General features: G+C 47.7%; 1 protein-coding gene across 1 annotated transcript in view; it reads left to right on the top strand.

Moving 5' to 3' along the window:
- The window catches only part of bms1 (BMS1 ribosome biogenesis factor), a 91,904-nt gene extending 75,090 nt beyond the window's left edge, over positions 1-16,814 (top strand). The window contains 7 exon segments of the mRNA XM_067972778.1: positions 6,787-6,967; positions 7,884-7,942; positions 9,640-9,762; positions 11,259-11,406; positions 12,041-12,216; positions 13,240-13,401; positions 16,305-16,814. Coding sequence (XP_067828879.1) covers positions 6,787-6,967; positions 7,884-7,942; positions 9,640-9,762; positions 11,259-11,406; positions 12,041-12,216; positions 13,240-13,401; positions 16,305-16,529 — 1,074 coding nt within the window. The 3' untranslated portion in view covers positions 16,530-16,814.
- Positions 16,815-18,115: the final 1,301 nt, after the last annotated feature.

Genomic DNA, 18,115 nt, shown 5'->3' with positions numbered 1-18,115 from the left:
TAATCTGCATCCCAGAGTACTAAAAGAGGTGGCCGTGGAAATAGTGGATGCATTAGTTGTCATCTTCCAAAATTCTATAGATTATGGAACAGTTCCTGCATATTGGAGGGTGGCAAATGTAACCCCACTATTTAAAAAAGGAGGGAGAGAGAAAACAGGGAAGGGAAAATGCTAGTCTATTATAAAAGATGATAACAGGACACTTAAAAAATATCAACGGGATTAGACAAAGTCAACATGGATTTATGAAAGGGAAATCATGTTTGACAAACCTACTGGAGTTTTTTGAGGATGTAACTGGTAGAATAGATAAGGGAGAACCAGTGGTTGAGGTTTATTTCAATTTTCAGAAGACCTTTGATAAAGTCCCACATAAGAGGTTAGTGTGCAAAATTAAAGCACATGGGATTGGGGATGAGAAACTGGCATGGATTGAAAATTGGTTAACAGAGAGGAAACAGAGAGTAGGAATAAATGGGTCTTTTTCGGAGTGACTAGTGGGGTACTGCAGGGATCAGTGCTTGGGCCCCAGCTCTTCACAATATATATCAATGATTTGGATGAGAGAACCAAATGTAATATTTCCAAGTTTGCTGACAACACTAAACTTGGTTGGGTTGTGAGTTGTGAGGAGGATGCAAAGAGGCTCCAAGGCGATTTAGACAAGTTGAGTGAGTGGGCAAATACATGGCAGATGCAGTATAATGTGGATAAATGTGAAGTTATCCACTTTGGAAGGAAAAACAGAAAGGTAGAGTATGATTTAAATGGTGATAGATTGGGAAATGTTGATGTACAAAGGGACCTGGGTGTCCTTGTACACCAGTCACTGAAAGCAAACATGCAGGTGCAGCAAGCAGTTAGGAAGGCAAATGGTATGTTGGCCTTCATTACAAGTGGATTTGAGTACAGGAGCAAGGATGTCTTACTGCAGTCATACAGGGCCTTGGTGAGACCACACCTGGAGTATTGTATGCAGTTTTGGTCTCCTTACCTAAGAAAAGACATACTTTCCATAGTGGGAGTGCAGCGAAGGTTCACCAGACTGATTCCTGGGATGGCAGGACTGTCGTATGAGGAGAGATTGGGTCGACTCGGCCTGTATTCACTCGAGTTTAGAAGAATGAGAGGGGATCTCATTGAAACATAAAATTCTGACAGGACTCAACAGACTGGATGCAGGGAGGATGTTTCCCCTGGCTGGGGGGTCCAGAACGAGGGGTCACAGTCTCAGGATACTGGGTAGGATATTTGGGACTGAGATAAGAAATTTCTTCACTGAGGGTGGTGAACCTGTGGAATTCTCTACCACAGAAGGCTGTGGAGACCAAGTCACTGAATATATTTAAGAAGGAGCTAGATAGATTTCTGGACACAAAAGGCATCAAGGGGTATGGGGAGAGAGCGGGAATATGGTATTGAGATAGAGGATCAGCCATGATCATATTAAATGGTGGAGCAGGCTCGAGGGGGCTGAATGGCCTACTCGCTAATTTTCTATGTTTCCTCGCTATCAACCACACGGCCAATTTTTATATCATCTGCAAAAATGAACCCCCCACATTCAAGTCCAAATCATTAATATATACCACAAAAAGCAAGGGACCTAGTACTGAGCCTTGCGGGACCCCACTGGAAACAGCCTTCCAGTCACAAAAACACCCGTCGACCATTACCCTTTGCTTCCTGCCACTGAGCCAATTTTGGATCCAACTTGCCACTTTCCCTTGGATCCATGGGCTTTTACTTTTTTGACCAGTCTGCCATGTGGGACTTTGTCAAAAGCCTTGCTAAAATCCACGTAGACTACATCAATCGTGTTACCCTCATCGACCCTCCTTGTTACCTCCTCAAAAAATTCAGTCAAGTTAGTCAGATATGACCTTCCCTTCGCAAATCTATGCTGACTGTCCTTGATTAATCCGTGCTTTTCTAAATGATTGTTTATACTGTCTCTCAGATTTGATTCTAATAATTTGCCTACCACCGAGGTTAGACTGACTGGCCTATAATTACTCGGTCTATCCTTTTCTCCCTTTTTAAACAATGGTACAACGTTAGCAGTCCTCCAATCCTCCGGCACCACGCCTGTAGCCTGTGAGGATTGGAAAATGATGGTCAGAGCCTCTGCTATTTCCTCCCTTGCTTCCCTTAACAGCCTGGGATACATTTCATCCGGGCCTGGCGATTTATCTACTTTCAACGATGCTAAAACCCTTAATACTTTTTATCCCATCCAATATTTCACACTCCTCCTCCTTAACTACAATCTCTGCATCGTCCCCCTCTTTTGTGAAGACAGACGCAAAGTATTCATTAAGAACCATCCCCACATCTTCCGCCTCCACACACAGGTTACCTTTTTGGTCTCTAATGGGCCCTACTCTTCCCTACTCTTGCTCTTTATGTATTTATAAAACATCTTTGGGTTTTCCTTAATTTTACTTGCCAGTATTTTTTCATGTGATGGAGAGGATATGGGGGTCGGAAGCTCAACTTATGGTCAATAGGACGCTGGGATTACAAACAGCCCGTTTCAGCCTCAGGCAGAGGCCAGGAATGGGGATGGAATCAGTGGCGAAGGATCGGAGTTTGTGATGGGGGATAAAGACAATGACTTCAGTCTAAATGTTTAATTGCAGCTATGAAGCTGTTGGGAGCAGTTTCTGCTGTGGGTTTATTCCTGTGCTTTTTGTTCATGGACTATGTTGGGAGATGCATCACTGAGGGTTATTGTGCTGTAAAATGGGAAATGTACAGATATGGTGCACTGTACACGGCCAGGAGAACGGCACTTAAAGACATGCCAACTTTCACTTCTTTAAATCCTGGCTGGCTCGCCACTTGGGAAGGGCTTCCGTCAGTCTCGTCAGTCAGCAGCAGCCCTGTGTGTTCAAAGTGCTGGTGCGCCCAGGCTGACTCTGGAGGAAGTGATGAGCTAGTAAATGAGGCCTCTGCTTCGCTCATCAGCATTTCAGTCCAATTGCAGTTTTAAACAGTAAGAGCAGGATGTTTGTGTATGTCTGTGAAAGCTGTCGTTGACCCCAGGGCACCAGTTCCTGAATCACTGCTCATAATCATCAGAAATTAAAGATGGTGACACTGCTGCAATGTGCAAATACAGCAAATGAATTTAACATGAATACTAGTTTTAGAATACTTGTTGGGGAGGGTTTAAACTAAAGTGGCAGGGGGTTGGGAACCTGAGCAGGGAGAGAGAGGAAAGCGTAACAGGAAGGGACAGAAGGTATGGAGTAAAAGGTGAAGTGTTAAAAAAGGAAAAAGCAGGAACTAAGCGTCACAAAACAGATTTGAAAGTTCTTTATCTGAATGCACGTAGCATTCGTAATAAAATGGACGAGTTAACGGCACAAATAACTACGTATGGGTATGATCTTGTGGCCATTACAGAAACATGGCTGCAGGGTGACAACGACTGGGAATTAAATATGCCAGGGTATTTAACAATCAGGAAGGACAGGCAGGAAGGAAGGGGAGGTGGGGTGGCTATGTTAATAAAGGAAGGAATCACTGTAATACAGAGAAATGATATTGGGACAAAGCATCAAGATAATGAAACAGTTTGGGTGGAGATAAGGAATAATAAGGGAAAAAAAACATTAGTGGGCGTAGTATATAGGCCTCCTAATAGTTGCAACTCTGCTGGAAGAAGTATTAATCAGGAAATAGTCGGGGCATGTAATAAGGGAACAGCCATAATTATGGGGGATTTTAATTATCATATTAACTGGACAAATCAAATTGGGCAGAGCAGCCTTGAGGACGAGTTCATTGAGTGCATCAGGGATGGATTTCTTGAGCAGTATGTAACTGATCCTACAAGGGGGCAGGCAACCTTGGACCTGGTCCTGTGTAATGAGTCAGGATTAATTAATAATGTCCTAGTTAAGGATCCCCTTGGAACGAGCGACCACAACATGGTTGAATTCCATATCCAATTAGAGGGTGAGAAGGTTGATTCTCAAACAAGCGTACTGAGCTTGAATAAAGGAGACTATGATGGTATGAGAGCGGAATTGATTAAAGTGGACTGGGAAAATAGATTAAAGGGTAAGACGGTACATGAGCAGTGGTGTTCATTTAGGGAGTTATTTTACAACTTTCAAAATAAATATATTCCACTGAGGAAAAAAGGGTGTAAAAGAAATGACAGCCACCCGTGGCTAAGTAAAGAAATCAAGGATAGTATCCGACTAAAAACAAGGACATATAAGGTAGCCAAACTTAGTGGGAAGATAGAAGATTGGGAATTCTTCAAAAGACAGCAAAAAGTAACTAAAGGATTGATTAAGAAAGGGAAGTTAGATTATGAAAAGAAATTAGCAAAAAATACAAAAACAGATAGCAAGAGTTTCTATAGTTATATAAAAAGAAAAAGGGTGGCTAAGGCAAACATAGGTCCCTTAGAGGATGAGACCGGGAAATTAATGGTGGGAAACATGGAGATGGCAAAAATGCTGAACAAATATTTTGTTTCAGTCTTTACAGTAGAGGACACTAAGAATATCCCAACACTGGACAAACAGGGGACTCTCGGGGGGGAGGAGCTAAATACGATTAAAATCACTCAAGAGATGGTACTCAGTAAAATAATGGGACTCAAGGCGGATAAATCCCCTGGACCTGATGGCTTCCATCCTAGGGTCTTGAGGGAAGTGGCAGTAGGGATTGTGGATGCTTTGGTGATAGTTTTCCAAAATTCCCTGGACTCAGGAGAGGTCCCGGCAGATTGGAAAACTGCTAATGTAACACCGTTATTTAAAAAGGGTAGTAGGCAGAAGGCTGGAAATTATAGGCCAGTTAGCTTAACATCTGTGGTGGGTAAAATTTTGGAGTCTATTATTAAGGAGACAGTAACGGAACATTTAGATAAGCATAATTTAATAGGACAAAGTCAGCATGGCTTTATGAAGGGGAAGTCATGTCTGACAAATTTGCTTGAGTTCTTCGAGGATATAACGTATAGGGTGGATAAAGGGGAACCAGTGGACGTAGTGTATTTAGACTTCCAGAAGGCATTCGACAAGGTGCCACATAAAAGATTATTACTTAAGATAAAAAATCACGGGATTGGGGGTAATATTCTGGCATGGGTGGAGGATTGGTTATCGAACAGGAAGCAGAGAGTTGGGATAAATGGTTCATTTTCGGACTGGCAACCAGTAACCAATGGTGTTCCACAGGGGTCGGTGCTGGGTCCCCAACTCTTTACAATCTATATTAACGATTTGGAGGAGGGGACCGAGTGCAACATATCAAAATTTGCAGATGATACAAAGATGGGAGGGAAAGTAGAGAGTGAGGAGGACATAAAAAACCTGCAAGGGGATATAGACAGGCTGGGTGAGTGGGCGGAGATTTGGCAGATGCAATATAATATTGGAAAATGTGAGGTTATGCACTTTGGCAGGAAAAATCAGAGAGCAAGTTATTTTCTTAATGGCGAGAGACTGGAAAGTACTGCAGTACAAAGGGATCTGGGGGTCCTAGTGCAAGAAAATCAAAAAGTTGGTATGCAGGTGCAGCAGGTGATCAAGAAGGCCAACGGAATGTTGGCTTTTATTGCTAGGGGGATAGAATATAAAAACAAGGAGGTATTGCTGCAGTTATATAAGGTATTGGTGAGACCGCACCTGGAATACTGCATACAGTTTTGGTCTCCATACTTAAGAAAAGACATACTTGCTCTCGAGGCAGTACAAAGAAGGTTCACTCGGTTAATCCCGGGGATGAGGGGGCGGACATATGAGGAGAGGTTGAGTAGATTGGGACTCTACTCATTGGAGTTCAGAAGAATGAGAGGCGATCTTATTGAAACATATAAGATTGTGAAGGGTCTTGATCGGGTGGATGCGGTAAGGATGTTCCCAAAGATGGGTGAAACTAGAACTAGGGGGCATAATCTTAGAATAAGGGGCTGCTCTTTCAAAACTGAGATGAGGAGAAACTTCTTCACTCAGAGGGTGGTAGGTCTGTGGAATTTGCTGCCCCAGGAAGCTGTGGAAGCTACATCATTAGATAAATTTAAAACAGAAATAGACAGTTTCCTAGAAGTAAAGGGAATTAGGGGTTATGGGGAGCGGGCAGGAAATTGGACATGAAGCTGAGTTCGGATCGGTCAATGCCCTGTGGGTGGCGGAGAGGGCCCAGGGGCTATGTGGCCGGGTCCTGCTCCGACTTCTTGTGTTCTTTAGATTTGTGGTTGGGATCAGATCAGCCATGATCTTATTGAATGGCGGAGCAGGCTCGAGGGGCCGATTGGCCTACTCCTGCTCCAATTTCTTATGTTCTTATGTACACACCAGTGGTAAACATTGTAGGAACCTCTTTGACAAATAATATTATAAAATATATATCCCCAAATTCCCCCTCCCTGCTGCCGCTGGAGTTGCCGGGGGGCGGGGGGCTGGAGTTGCCGGGGGGCAAAGTGCACAGGTGTCCTCGCTGTGTAGCAAACAGCGACCCAGCCTGACTTTCTGTTCCCTGGTCCAGGAGTGTTAAAACCAACTACCGTTGTGGCTGATATTGATTTAACTCTAAGACTTTGCTGCATTCTGTGACTCAGTCTCTCACCATGGAGTACATTTAGCAGATGATGCATCTATTAGGAACATGTTATATTTGTCAGAACAAGCACATGTGTGCCAATTTTAACCTGTGTAATTGCAGAATGTGACTCGATGTAATGTGACTCAGATGGCTCCAACCCAAAGGGACATTGTTGTGGCCCATCCACTAACGTTCCTTTGTTTCTCACTGGACCAGATGCGTTTGAAGAAGCATCGATGGCACAAGAAGATTCTGAAGACCAGAGACCCTCTGATCTTCTCCCTCGGCTGGAGACGCTTTCAGACCATCCCAATGTATTATATTGAGGACCACAATGGGCGCCACAGACTGCTCAAATACACGCCTGAGCACATGCACTGCTCTGCTACCATCTGGGGTAAGAGACTTGCCCACATTTCCCCCTCCTCTCCTCTCCCAGAGGGTGACTCTAGGGTGTGGGGCCATGGGTGACCACATGCTCTTGTGGTCACTCGTCAAGTGTGAGCTCTGACAGTGAGTGTGAGCTCTGACAGTGAGTGTGAGCTCTGACAGTGAGTGTGAGCTCTGACAGTGAGTGTGAGCTCTGACAGTGAGTGTGAGCTCTGACAGTGAGTGCCATCGACTCGAGGACACTAGCTCAAGTTGACCCTCGTCCGATCCAGGAGGAATCGTGGTTAGAAGTGGAAACTCTGGATTTTTCTCTTCCCCCCCCCTCCCCCTCGGCCTGGGGTACTGAGCACGATTGTAGCTTCCCACTTGCTGCCTGTTTGAGTTCACCTCACTCAATCTAAACTGCTGATTAAGCCTGAGGCTTTGTACGGCCCACTATCACACCTCAGGAGCTGGGGCACGGAGCTAAGACCTTTCCTGCTCCTAGTGAGAGGCTCTTGTACAACTCATCACCAAAAGCAGGGGTGAAATTGCAGAATGTGACTAGATGTAATGTGACTCAGATGGCTCCAACCCAAAGGGACATTGTTGTGGCCCATCCACAGCCCTTTCGCTCTATCTGTGCTGATGTTGAGGTTGGGCAGTGATGGAACAGCCTGAGTGAATTGGATTTGAAGAACATGGTTTAAAGGAGGATGTTGCATAGAGAGCTCCTGGAAACTGAGGCTGTTACCGTGTCATCGGTCTCAAAGCACTCCCACAACATTTGGAATCATTGCCCAGGAGTCCCCTCCCTCCCTCCCCTGTAAACACTGCTGGAATGCACCAAGTCCTGTGAGTGTTTGCAGTTCACTATTTGTTGAGTTTTGTGTTACCCCCAGATTTAGAATCGATGATGTGATTGTTTTCTTTCCTCGCTCCAGGTCCGATTACTCCACAAGGCACAGGATTCTTCGCCATTCCGTCTGTGGCTGGTGTTTCGGTGAGTTTCAGCAGGTGGGGTCAGGAGGCATCTGATCTGGGTGTAGGGCGGTCAGTGGTTAAATGCAGCTGTGCTCTCCCCCCTCATCCCGTGCCCTCTCCTCATTTTTGTGCAATGGAGAAATAGAACAGATGGGAGAATAGAGGGGTGAATGAGAAAAATGAAACAATGGAATCTTTTACGCCTCATCAGAAAGACGTCACCTCTGACAGTGTAGCACTCCCTCCGTACTGCAATGGGAGTGTCAGCCTGAATTATGTGGTCAAATCTCGAGTTATTGAGAAACAGTGACCAGAATTGAAAACCAATAAAGACCAACAAGAGTTAAAGATAAAGGAGTCTGGCTGGGAAGTAACAAATTTCAGTGGGTTGAACAAGGATCAAGCCCAGATCAATTGGTTGGGAAAAAGACCAATCAAACACACTTGGGCCTAACAAGGAGGATGGTTAAAGACACTGCAACCTATCAGAGGGATTGATAAACTTACTGGAACATATCAGAGCGATGGTAAAAACACTGTGACCTATCAGAGGGATTAAATAGGATTGTGCCAAAAATACTGGAGTGTAACGTACTGTTCGAAAACAGGGAATAGGATCAGCCGGGATAGTCCAGGTCAGTTAATTGTCCTCAGTTGCGTTTGAACCTTTAAACCTAGAAGTTATGTAAACTGGGATGGGGCGAAATTGGAATGTTATTTTGACACATGAAGATAGAAAATGTACGGTGGAGCCCAGAAGGCAGGGAGGGATATGTCCAACCAGGGACAGGCTGATCAACGTGCTCGGTAGTTGATCGTGTGGTGAGATCTGTGGGATAGGCCACCCAGGGAGGCATTATGGGCAACGGGACAAAAAACAACACGCTGGAAATCTGAACAAAATCCGAAAAGGCTGGAAACAGCCAGCAGGTCAGGCAACATCTGTGGAGAGAACAGAAGTTGACATTTTGGGTATAAACCGGCTCTCAGAATTGGAAGATATTACAGACGAACAGGGTTTAAAAAGGAAAGGAGAGAAAAAGGCCAACGAGCACACTCACCGGAAAAGAAAAAGACCCATGAGGCATTTAGGATGGGAATGGGAGATGGTTAACAGGCAGGTGATACTTGCACGGGACAAACCGAGGCATAATGAGAAATGAAAAAGATGTGAGATTAACAACAGTGCTAATACTGACACTTCACTTTCTGTAATACATCACTTTCACCATAAAGGTCACATTTCACAATGTTTTTTACATATGTGTGAGTTGGGTAGCTGTGTGCTGCAGAAAGTAAATTTGTTTTGCAAATTCCGAATCCACTAATATGGAGCCACATTGAGTTCATGAAAACTGCAAGATGGCTGCAGCCAGGCTGTCATGTGACTCGTGAAAAATCAAATGAGATTCGAATGGCCACTTTCATTTGGGGCATGTGGCCAAGTTGCACTGTGTATCCAGAATGATTCTTTCCTCATGGGCAGTGATGAGACGTCTCGTACAGGTGTGGAAACCCAGTGCACTGCCATCTGCAAACGTACAAGGAAATGCCCCCTTCAGACACACTCTGGTGCTTTCTGAATACTGGGTCTAGCAATGTCGGGTGACTGCTCCCTCCTGGTGACTAGTTTTAATCTTTGTGTATTTTATCCTGGTTCCATGTGGGAGTTACATGTTAGAATCCCTGAAGCTAACTGTTGATTTCTCTTTGCAGAGGGATTTCAGGATAGCAGCGACAGGAGTGGTGCTGGACCTCGATAAATCCATAAGTATCGTTAAAAAACTCAAGTTGGTTGGCTTCCCGTTCAAGATTTACAAGAACACGGCCTTCATAAAGGTGACCAGCTTCCGTCCCACTGACAGCAGTTTCCCCTCTAGTAATCCTATTCCCCCCCGCACCTTCCGCTCGGCTCCTTCTCCCCCCTTGGGTTTCCATTAATCTATTCTCATACATGCTGTTTACCCCTCTTGTTTCCTTTTTCAGTTCTCCCCTCTGCACTTCCAGTATTCAGCTTGGTTTTCTGCTAAATTATGAGCGTGAATTTATCATAAGCCTCCTTTTTTGTTTTATTTTAATCTCTGTACCTTTCGTCACCCAGGGAGCTCTATCTTTGGATGCCCTTCCTTCCCTCTCATAGGAATGTGTCTAATCTGTGCCTGAGCCATCTCCTCTATGAAGGCCTCCCATTGCTTATTTACTGTTTTACTCATCAATCTTTGTTTCTGATCCACCAGGGCAAGATGCCTTTTTAACTCACTGAAATTTGCCCTCCTCCAGTTGAGTATCTTCACCTTTGATTGTTCCTCATCCTTTTCCATAACTACTCTAAACCTAATGATATTGTGATCACTGTTTCCCAAATGCTCCCCCACTGAAACATGCTCCACCTGTTCCACTTCATTCCCCAGAATTAGATCCAGGACTGCTTCCTTCCTGGTTGGGCTGGAAACACACTGATCAAGAAAGTTCTTCTGTACACATTTCAGGAATTCTTCCCCCTCCTTGCCCTTTTACACTGTTATTTCCCCAGTCTGTATTAGAATCATTGAGCTCCCCCAATATCACTACTCTATTGTTTTTACATCTTTCTGAAATGTGCTTCCCACTATTTGGTCGTCTACAGTAAACACTCAGCAGTGTAATAGCTCCTGTTCTGCTTCTTAACTCTAACCAAATAAATTCTGCCTTAAAACCCGCAAGCACATCATCCCTTTCCAGGTCTAACTTCCTTCTCCCTTCCGTTCCCTCCTCTCCTCTTCCAAACCCCCTCCCTTCCTCTACTTCTCTTTCTCCCCACCGCCCCCCCCCCCCCCCACCTATTTGGGAATGAGCTGGGACGATCCTGTCCTTGTCCAACGTTTGTTTAGGGCTCACTGGGTAGGGATGGGTGGCTGCCCTGAATCTTATACCAACCCTTCTATATACAATATCAGACTATACCCAGGGGATAATCACTGTGAAATCCTGCATGTTTCTTTTTGTTTTCCCTCATTGTGTCTCCTCATGTTGAGGGAGACCTTCCATCTGACCCCAGGTTATCGCTCCTCGTGTGAGTCTGGACACTTGAGTGCTGCTCACCTGTTTTACTGAAGTGTGCAGAGGTCCATCCTGCTTCTGCCCCCCCTCCCCCTGTGCGATGGCCTCACACCAGTTATTGTGGACCTGTTACTGCCATGGTTGAGCTTTGTTTTTGAACAGGTGACCAAGCCTCGAACCTTCCTGGGCTGGCTTGCTCAGTCCACATCTGGAAGTGGCTTTCCCCACTGGTGTATGTGACAGTGAGTCCATCCTTTCCCTGGGGTTGCTGACGGATGCTTTGTCTCTGAACACAGGGGATGTTTAACTCTGCGCTGGAAGTTGCTAAATTTGAGAATGCATCGATCCGAAGTGTGAGCGGGGTTCGTGGTCAGCTGAAGAAAGCTCTTCGCACCCCAGAGGGTGCGTTCCGAGCCTCCTTTGAGGATAGGTTGCTGATGAGCGGTGAGTGGTGTGTCTTTAAATGTAATAGTTAAGGAAAAGGTCTGAAAGTGTGATAAAACAGAGCCCACTGAATCCTGTTTAATCCTTGTACCTCTGATCTTTAACAATGGACTTTTTTTTTTTCCCCCATGAATTTTGTGCCCATCGAGGTGAGGGGCATTAGTGCTGAGTAATTGGATCACTTCCTGTTTCAGGCACAAATTCAGCACCAAGCATTCTTGGGTCTGTCAGAGGTAATCTTTGCCCAACAACAAATTTCAGCCCACCCTTGCTGCACCCGTGGTACCTAACCTCACGGGCCATCCTGTGACTTTATTGAGTGTGATTGCCAATTTAGTGCCCACTAGACATTGGGTTGGGGCTGCTGGAGCTTTACCAATGACGACAATGGAACTCGTGCAAGACTTTGCCTTTTGTTGGCATTCTCTCCCCCACCCCCCCCATCCCGGGCAGCAGCAGGCTGTGTGTGGAATCAGCATGAACCCGTGTCCTATTGTCTGTGGCATCTGGAGTTTGAAGGAGCTGCTGATTCACCCTTCACTTTCATCGATTTGGAGACGGACTTCTGTCAGCCAGTAAACATGTTGCAATGTGTTAGCCAGTATGAAGCTAAACTGCTTGTTTTGTTTCTCAGATATTGTTTTCATGAGAACGTGGTACCCGGTTTTGGTGCCAAAGTTGTATAACCCAGTCACGTCATTGCTTAGGCCAAGTGCTGAGAGGGAAACCTGGACTGGAATGAGGACCGTTGGACAACTCAAACACGACTTGGGCATTAAGATGAAACCAAACAAGGATTCTTTGTACAAGGTAATGTCGGAAGCTGGTTTGTACACTCCTAGTGTCAGAAATACAGTGGGAATAGACAGGCTACTATAGACCTGAGTCTTGCTGAACGAGTTCAGAACTGCCCTGGAATTGCTCTGACATAGGACCAGCTTCACCGCCAGAAGTTAGAGGCATGGGCGGCCCCCCCGGGACGCTGCGTGTCCTGGGCGCCCCCCCCCCGGGGCGCTGCGTGTTATACAGACCTGAGAGCTATTTGTCAATCTCAACTGGGACAGTGGTGCAGGAAAGGAAATGTCAGCTCTATTCTCTGACATTGTGGATATCATTTTAAGACTGTGCTGATGCCAAGTGTTGGTGTGATGCCAAGAGAATGCTAGAGCGAACTATCAGAGGGCTGCAGCAGTTTTCGCCCTGAGTCCCAGCACCAATCGGGGCCCGTCGCCCTGAGGTCAGTGCCCTCAGGAGAGGAGTGGAGAAGATTGGGCTCGAGCTGCTTGGGGAGCTCGATAGGTGTTCAAAATCATAAATGGTTTTGATAGGAGAAACTGTTTCCAGAGGGCTCAGATTTAAGGTGATCGGCAGAAGAACCAGAGGCAACATGAGGAAACATTTTTTTTGCACAGCGAGTTGTAATGATCTGGAATGCACTGCCTGAAAGGGTGGTGGAAGCAGATTCAATAGTAACTTTCAAAAGGGAATACTTGAAGGGGAAAAATTTGCAGGGCTAGGGTGAAAGAGCAGTGGAGTGGGACTAACTGGATAGCTCTTTCAAAGAGCTGGCACAGGTACGATGGGCCGAATGGCCTCCTGTGCTGTATGATTCTATGATATATTTTATGTCTCTGACTTAGTTCTGAACCCAGGTGCCAGCTGTAAAGAATCAATAATTCAGGCACCGAGTCCCTCACAATGAACATCTTTACTGATGCACGTTGTTGGTGTCCCTCAGTAATTGATTCTATTACTGGTTCACACCCTGTGACCCTAAGGTGAGTGGTTGAGCTGTGTTGTGCTGTATTTCTAATTGCGTGTGTTTCCCTGCAGCCCATCGAGAGAAAGATGAAACATTTCAACCCCATCTACATCCCCAAGATGCTGCAGAGAGCCCTGCCCTTCAAGAACAAGCCCAAAAATCAAGAGAAACTGGCCAGCGTACCGCGGGATCGGCAGCGTGTCGCCGTGATCAAAAGTACACACGAGAGAAAGGTAATGACTCGTTTCAAGGGCATCAGTGCCCCAAGAGCGCCCGGCTCTCACCCGCCTGTTGCTGCTATCAGATCAGATGCAGGATCTTTGTCCCGTCCTACTGTCTTGTGTAATGTAATTCCTCCTCTAGAGATGATTTCTATGGTCTTTATTTCAGTGTCTCACGCACTCAATATCCTTTGTCTGTTTTCCTTCAGCACAACAGTACATTTCAGAAATAACCCTTCTGCGTAGCAGCGTATTGTAGTGATCAGTGAATAAGAGTCTGTTGGCCTTAGATAACCTGGGTGGTGTCTCAAGGCCAGAACGACTGTAAATTTACACATCACGCTTCACACACTCTGAAGATTGGAAAGTACTGGTACAGGTGCGGTGTTATCTGCTGGTTGTGGGGAGTTGAGATGTGAAGCTGCTGCTGATTTAGCTGATCACAGCTGCAATTGGGGGGCACAAGAATTGGCCTCAGTGCCCTGAGCTGGGCAGGGTGAGCATCAGGCAGAGTTCCAGCTATTGCTCAGTGCCCACTGCTGCATGTGTAGGTTTGGATGTCAGACTGTCCCCTCCCCATGGTCATAGAACCACAGCAGAGTGAACAGGTGAGAACAGAGAGATTGGAGCAATATCAGTCACTCACCGCTCTGCCTCTGCCTCCGTTCACTTGACTGTCAGTGGAGTCTGAGAATTAACAAGTGATCAGATTGTACTCCCGCCCATGGGCAGGGGCTTCAGTGTATCCGTGTAAAAGACAGAAGTCTGATAACCGGGTTAGAAGGACATGCAACGGGTCGTAGAACCAACGGTGAATCTCATTCCATGACTCCTTACATCATTAGAGTGAGAGAGATTCCCCAAATACCCTGACCTGAGGCCCCCCTCCGATCTCAGTGGGCCAAAAAAATTCAGCTTGGCTTGTTGATTAAAACAAAGATCATTGATAACTGAATATTACCCAATTGTCTCAAATATGACTGAACAGGTAGGAAACCACGAAACAGCTGACTGAACACAACCAATGAAGTCGCAGTCTCTTTTGAAACTGCACCATTTTGGTTTCTCTGAGCTAATGATTTGGAGCTTAAAGTAGTCAAAAAAATAACTAAACCTAGCTATACGTTTGTCAGAAATGGTAGGAATAGCTTTTCCCTGCAGAGGCTTGTTACCTGCCCCTCGGAGGGTGGGGGGAGTCCCGGCCCCGGCCCCTCGGGGGGTGGGGGGAGTCCCGGCCCCGGCCCCTCGGGGGGTGGGGGGAGTCCCGGCCCCGGCCCCTCGGGGGGTGGGGGGAGTCCCGGCCCCGGCCCCTCGGGGGGTGGGGGGGGTCCCGGCCCCGGCCCCTCGGGGGGGTGGGGGGGGTCCCGGCCCCGGCCCCTCGGGGGGGTGGGGGGGGTCCCGGCCCCGGCCCCTCGGGGGGTGGGGGGGTCCCGGCCCCGGCCCCTCGGGGGGTGGGGGGGTCCCGGCCCCGGCCCCTCGGGGGGTGGGGGGGTCCCGGCCCCGGCCCCTCGGGGGGTGGGGGGGGTCCCGGCCCCGGCCCCTCGGGGGGTGGGGGGGTCCCGGCCCCGGCCCCTCGGGGGGTGGGGGGGTCCCGGCCCCGGCCCCGGCCCCTCGGGGGGTGGGGGGGTCCCGGCCCCGGCCCCTCGGTGGGTGGGGGGTCCCGGGCCCGGCCCCTCGGGGGGTGGGGGGGTCCCGGCCCCGGCCCCTCGGGGGGTGGGGGGTCCCGGCCCCGGCCCCTCGGGGGGTGGGGGGTCCCGGCCCCGGCCCCTCGGTGGGTGGGGGGTCCCGGGCCCGGCCCCTCGGGGGGTGGGGGGGTCCCGGCCCCGGCCCCTCGGGGGCTCCCGGGCGAGTTCAGTCTCAGTTTACAGCCTGTCTCAGCAAAGCTCATAAATTTTAGCCTGGCAAAATGATCTCGCTCTCCGTTCCTGCAATAAAGTCAGGATTCTATGTTTGGAAACTGGACCCAGGATGTGGTATTGTGGGTACGAACTAGTGGAGCCTGTTTGGAAGTGGAGCTGCTGATTTTAAACTCAAATGGCTGTGCTGCTACGGGGAGTGTTTGAGTTTGTTTTGAAAACCCGAGGAGCCTGAAATGTCCAGTGTTGAAGGCGGTGAATCTGCTGCACAAACGCTCTCTCCCTTCCAGTAACGTTTGTTTGACCAGCAGTGTGGGGGGGAACAATGGCCCCAGGCCCCATCACACTTATAATCTCTCTCGTCCTGGAATCATAGAACCTTACAGCACAAAGGAGGCCATTCGGCCCATCGTGCCTGTGCCGGCTCTTTGAAAGAGCTATCCAATCAGTCCCACTCCCTGCTCTTTCCCCATAGCCCTGTTAATTTCTCCTTTTTCAAGTATTTATCCAATTCCCTTTTGAAAGTTACTAATGAATCTGCTTCCACCGCCCGTTCAGGTCTAGGTGCATTCCTGTCAGATCACAGCCTCCCCAGTATTGTTGGTCCTCCTCCCAGTATTGCTACACCCTTATCCCACTTTCTTGAATGTTGTTAGGCCTCAGCCTCCTCAGTACTGAGTAAAGAAAGGAGAAAAATCAGCCAGGGCTCCTGCTCCAGCGACCCTGCAGGAAAATGCATCAGATTGTTCAGGGTCTGTCCAGTCTGACACAGATTCCAGCAGAATCACTGGATAGTGTGTGATGCTTCTGTAGTTGAATAATCTTCTGACACTGGTTGTCAAGATTCACACACAAAGAATGGCCCTTTGGGATGGTGCTTTTCAGGGAACAGAAGGAAGAAACAGAGCAGCAATAAGACAACTGGAGCAGGGGCGGGTTCGTTACAATCATCAACTTTCTCTGTTTTAGCTGCACTGTCAGCACCAGAGCATTAGGATGTGTGTGTGATTTAAATGGATAGTGCCGCCTTTTAAAAATAAATAAATGGTTTGTCCTCAGATCTCAGCCCTGCTCTCGGCTCTGGGCACAGTCAATGCGTATAAAGTACAGAAGCAGCACAGAAAGGAGCATCAGCAGCACAAAAGGTTCCTCGCACAGAAACACCAACAGCAAGAGGAGAAGATTAAGAGGCAAAAAGAAGCTCGCAAGAAAATCTATCGCGTTCTGGGTCAGAAGGAGAAGCGCAAAATGAAATCCAGCCTAAAGGGGCTTGACGAAGCCTGAAGCACTAGGCCTCGCCATTCACATACAAAGTCGCCGACAGACAGCTGAAACTGCAAAACGTCCCCAGTATTAACACCAGGGCCGATTGGTCACATTTGTAAAACTTTTAAATTGCAATCTTTCTGGGACTTTACAAGGTAACTGTAAACAACTTAGTTTTTGGGAACAATTGGATCCGCAGAGGCTAAAGTGGCCTGTGACAAACAGCACACAGTGCAGCTTAAACACCCGGTGCTCTGTGATGTACAGTGTATTTATGAAAACAGTAAAATTCCTCTTAATCTACAGCATGGTCAATGATTTTTTTTCCAGTTCCTATCTTAAATGTGGCTTGTGGAATTGATGTCTGACAGGACCCAGAACTGGACGCCCGACGTTAGTTTTAGGGACACTGAGTTTCCAGAAGGGGACAGTGGGAAAGGACACCATTTGGGCCCTGGCTTTCTGGGCACAAAAGGTCTCTGGGGTTGGCCTTGTAAAAGTTGCTGGGATTGGGCTGCACAGTTTAACACCCAGAGCACTCCACTGTAAAGAAAAGTGTGTGCACAACAAGACTGTCCACTGGAACAATCGGCACCTCCTGCCGGTGCTCACCCACATTCTAGGTTCCTGATCTCAGCAGTGGGTTGTAATGTTATGTAGCTTTATTCACACTCAGGCTAATTTTGCTCTCACCTATTTCCAGTCCAGTTTGTCCTGCGAGTCTCCCCAGGCTGTCCTGATGTTCACATGATTTTGTACATTTAGTTCTATCCTGTTGCAGATCTCAATTGGTCGATTATTGCTGTTAGCTTTGTTTAACCATTTGCATTGCCCATTCTATAGGGCAGTTGGAACACCACTAGGACAACAGTCATCAAAGCAGCTTTGGTCAGGATGTGTGTTGTGCAGGAGGAAAGGGAAATGAGAGACAAGAATATGGAGTTTCATCCTGTGAACCAAGGCAGGGTTTTTTTTTTATTTGTTCATGGGATGTGGGCGTCGCTGGCCATCTCTAATTGCCCTTGAGAAGGTGGTGGTGAGCCGCCTTCTTGAACCGCTGCAGTCCGTGTGGTGAAGGTTCTCCCACAGTGCTGTTGGGAAGGAGTTCCCGGATTTTGACCCAGCGACGATGAAGGAACGGCGATATATTTCCAAGTCGGGATTGTGTGTGACTTGGAGGGGAACGTGCAGGTGGTGGTGTTCCCATCTGCCTGCTGCCCTTGTCCTTCCAGGTGGTAGAGGTTGTGGGTTTGGGAGGTGCTGTCGAAGAAGCCTTGGCGAGTTGCTGCAGTGCATCCTGCAGATGGGACACACTGCAGCCACAGTGCGCCGGTGGTGAAGGGAGTGAACATTTAGGGTGGTGGATGGGGTGCCAATCAAGCGGGCTGCTTTGTCCTGGATGGTGTCAAGCTTCTTGAGTGTTGGAGCTGCACTCATCCAGGCAAGTGGAGAGTATTCCATCACACTCCTGACTTGTGCCTTGTAGATGGTGGAAAGGCTTTGGGGAGTCAGGAGGTGAGTCACTCGCCACAGAATACCCAGCCTCTGACCTGCTCTTGTAGCCACAGTATTTATATGGCTGGTCCAGTTAAGTTTCTGGTCAA

Source organism: Heptranchias perlo, chromosome 36, assembly GCF_035084215.1.
Source record: "Heptranchias perlo isolate sHepPer1 chromosome 36, sHepPer1.hap1, whole genome shotgun sequence".
Lineage (NCBI taxonomy): Eukaryota > Metazoa > Chordata > Chondrichthyes > Hexanchiformes > Hexanchidae > Heptranchias > Heptranchias perlo.
This window is presented reverse-complemented; position numbering and strand designations above follow the sequence as displayed.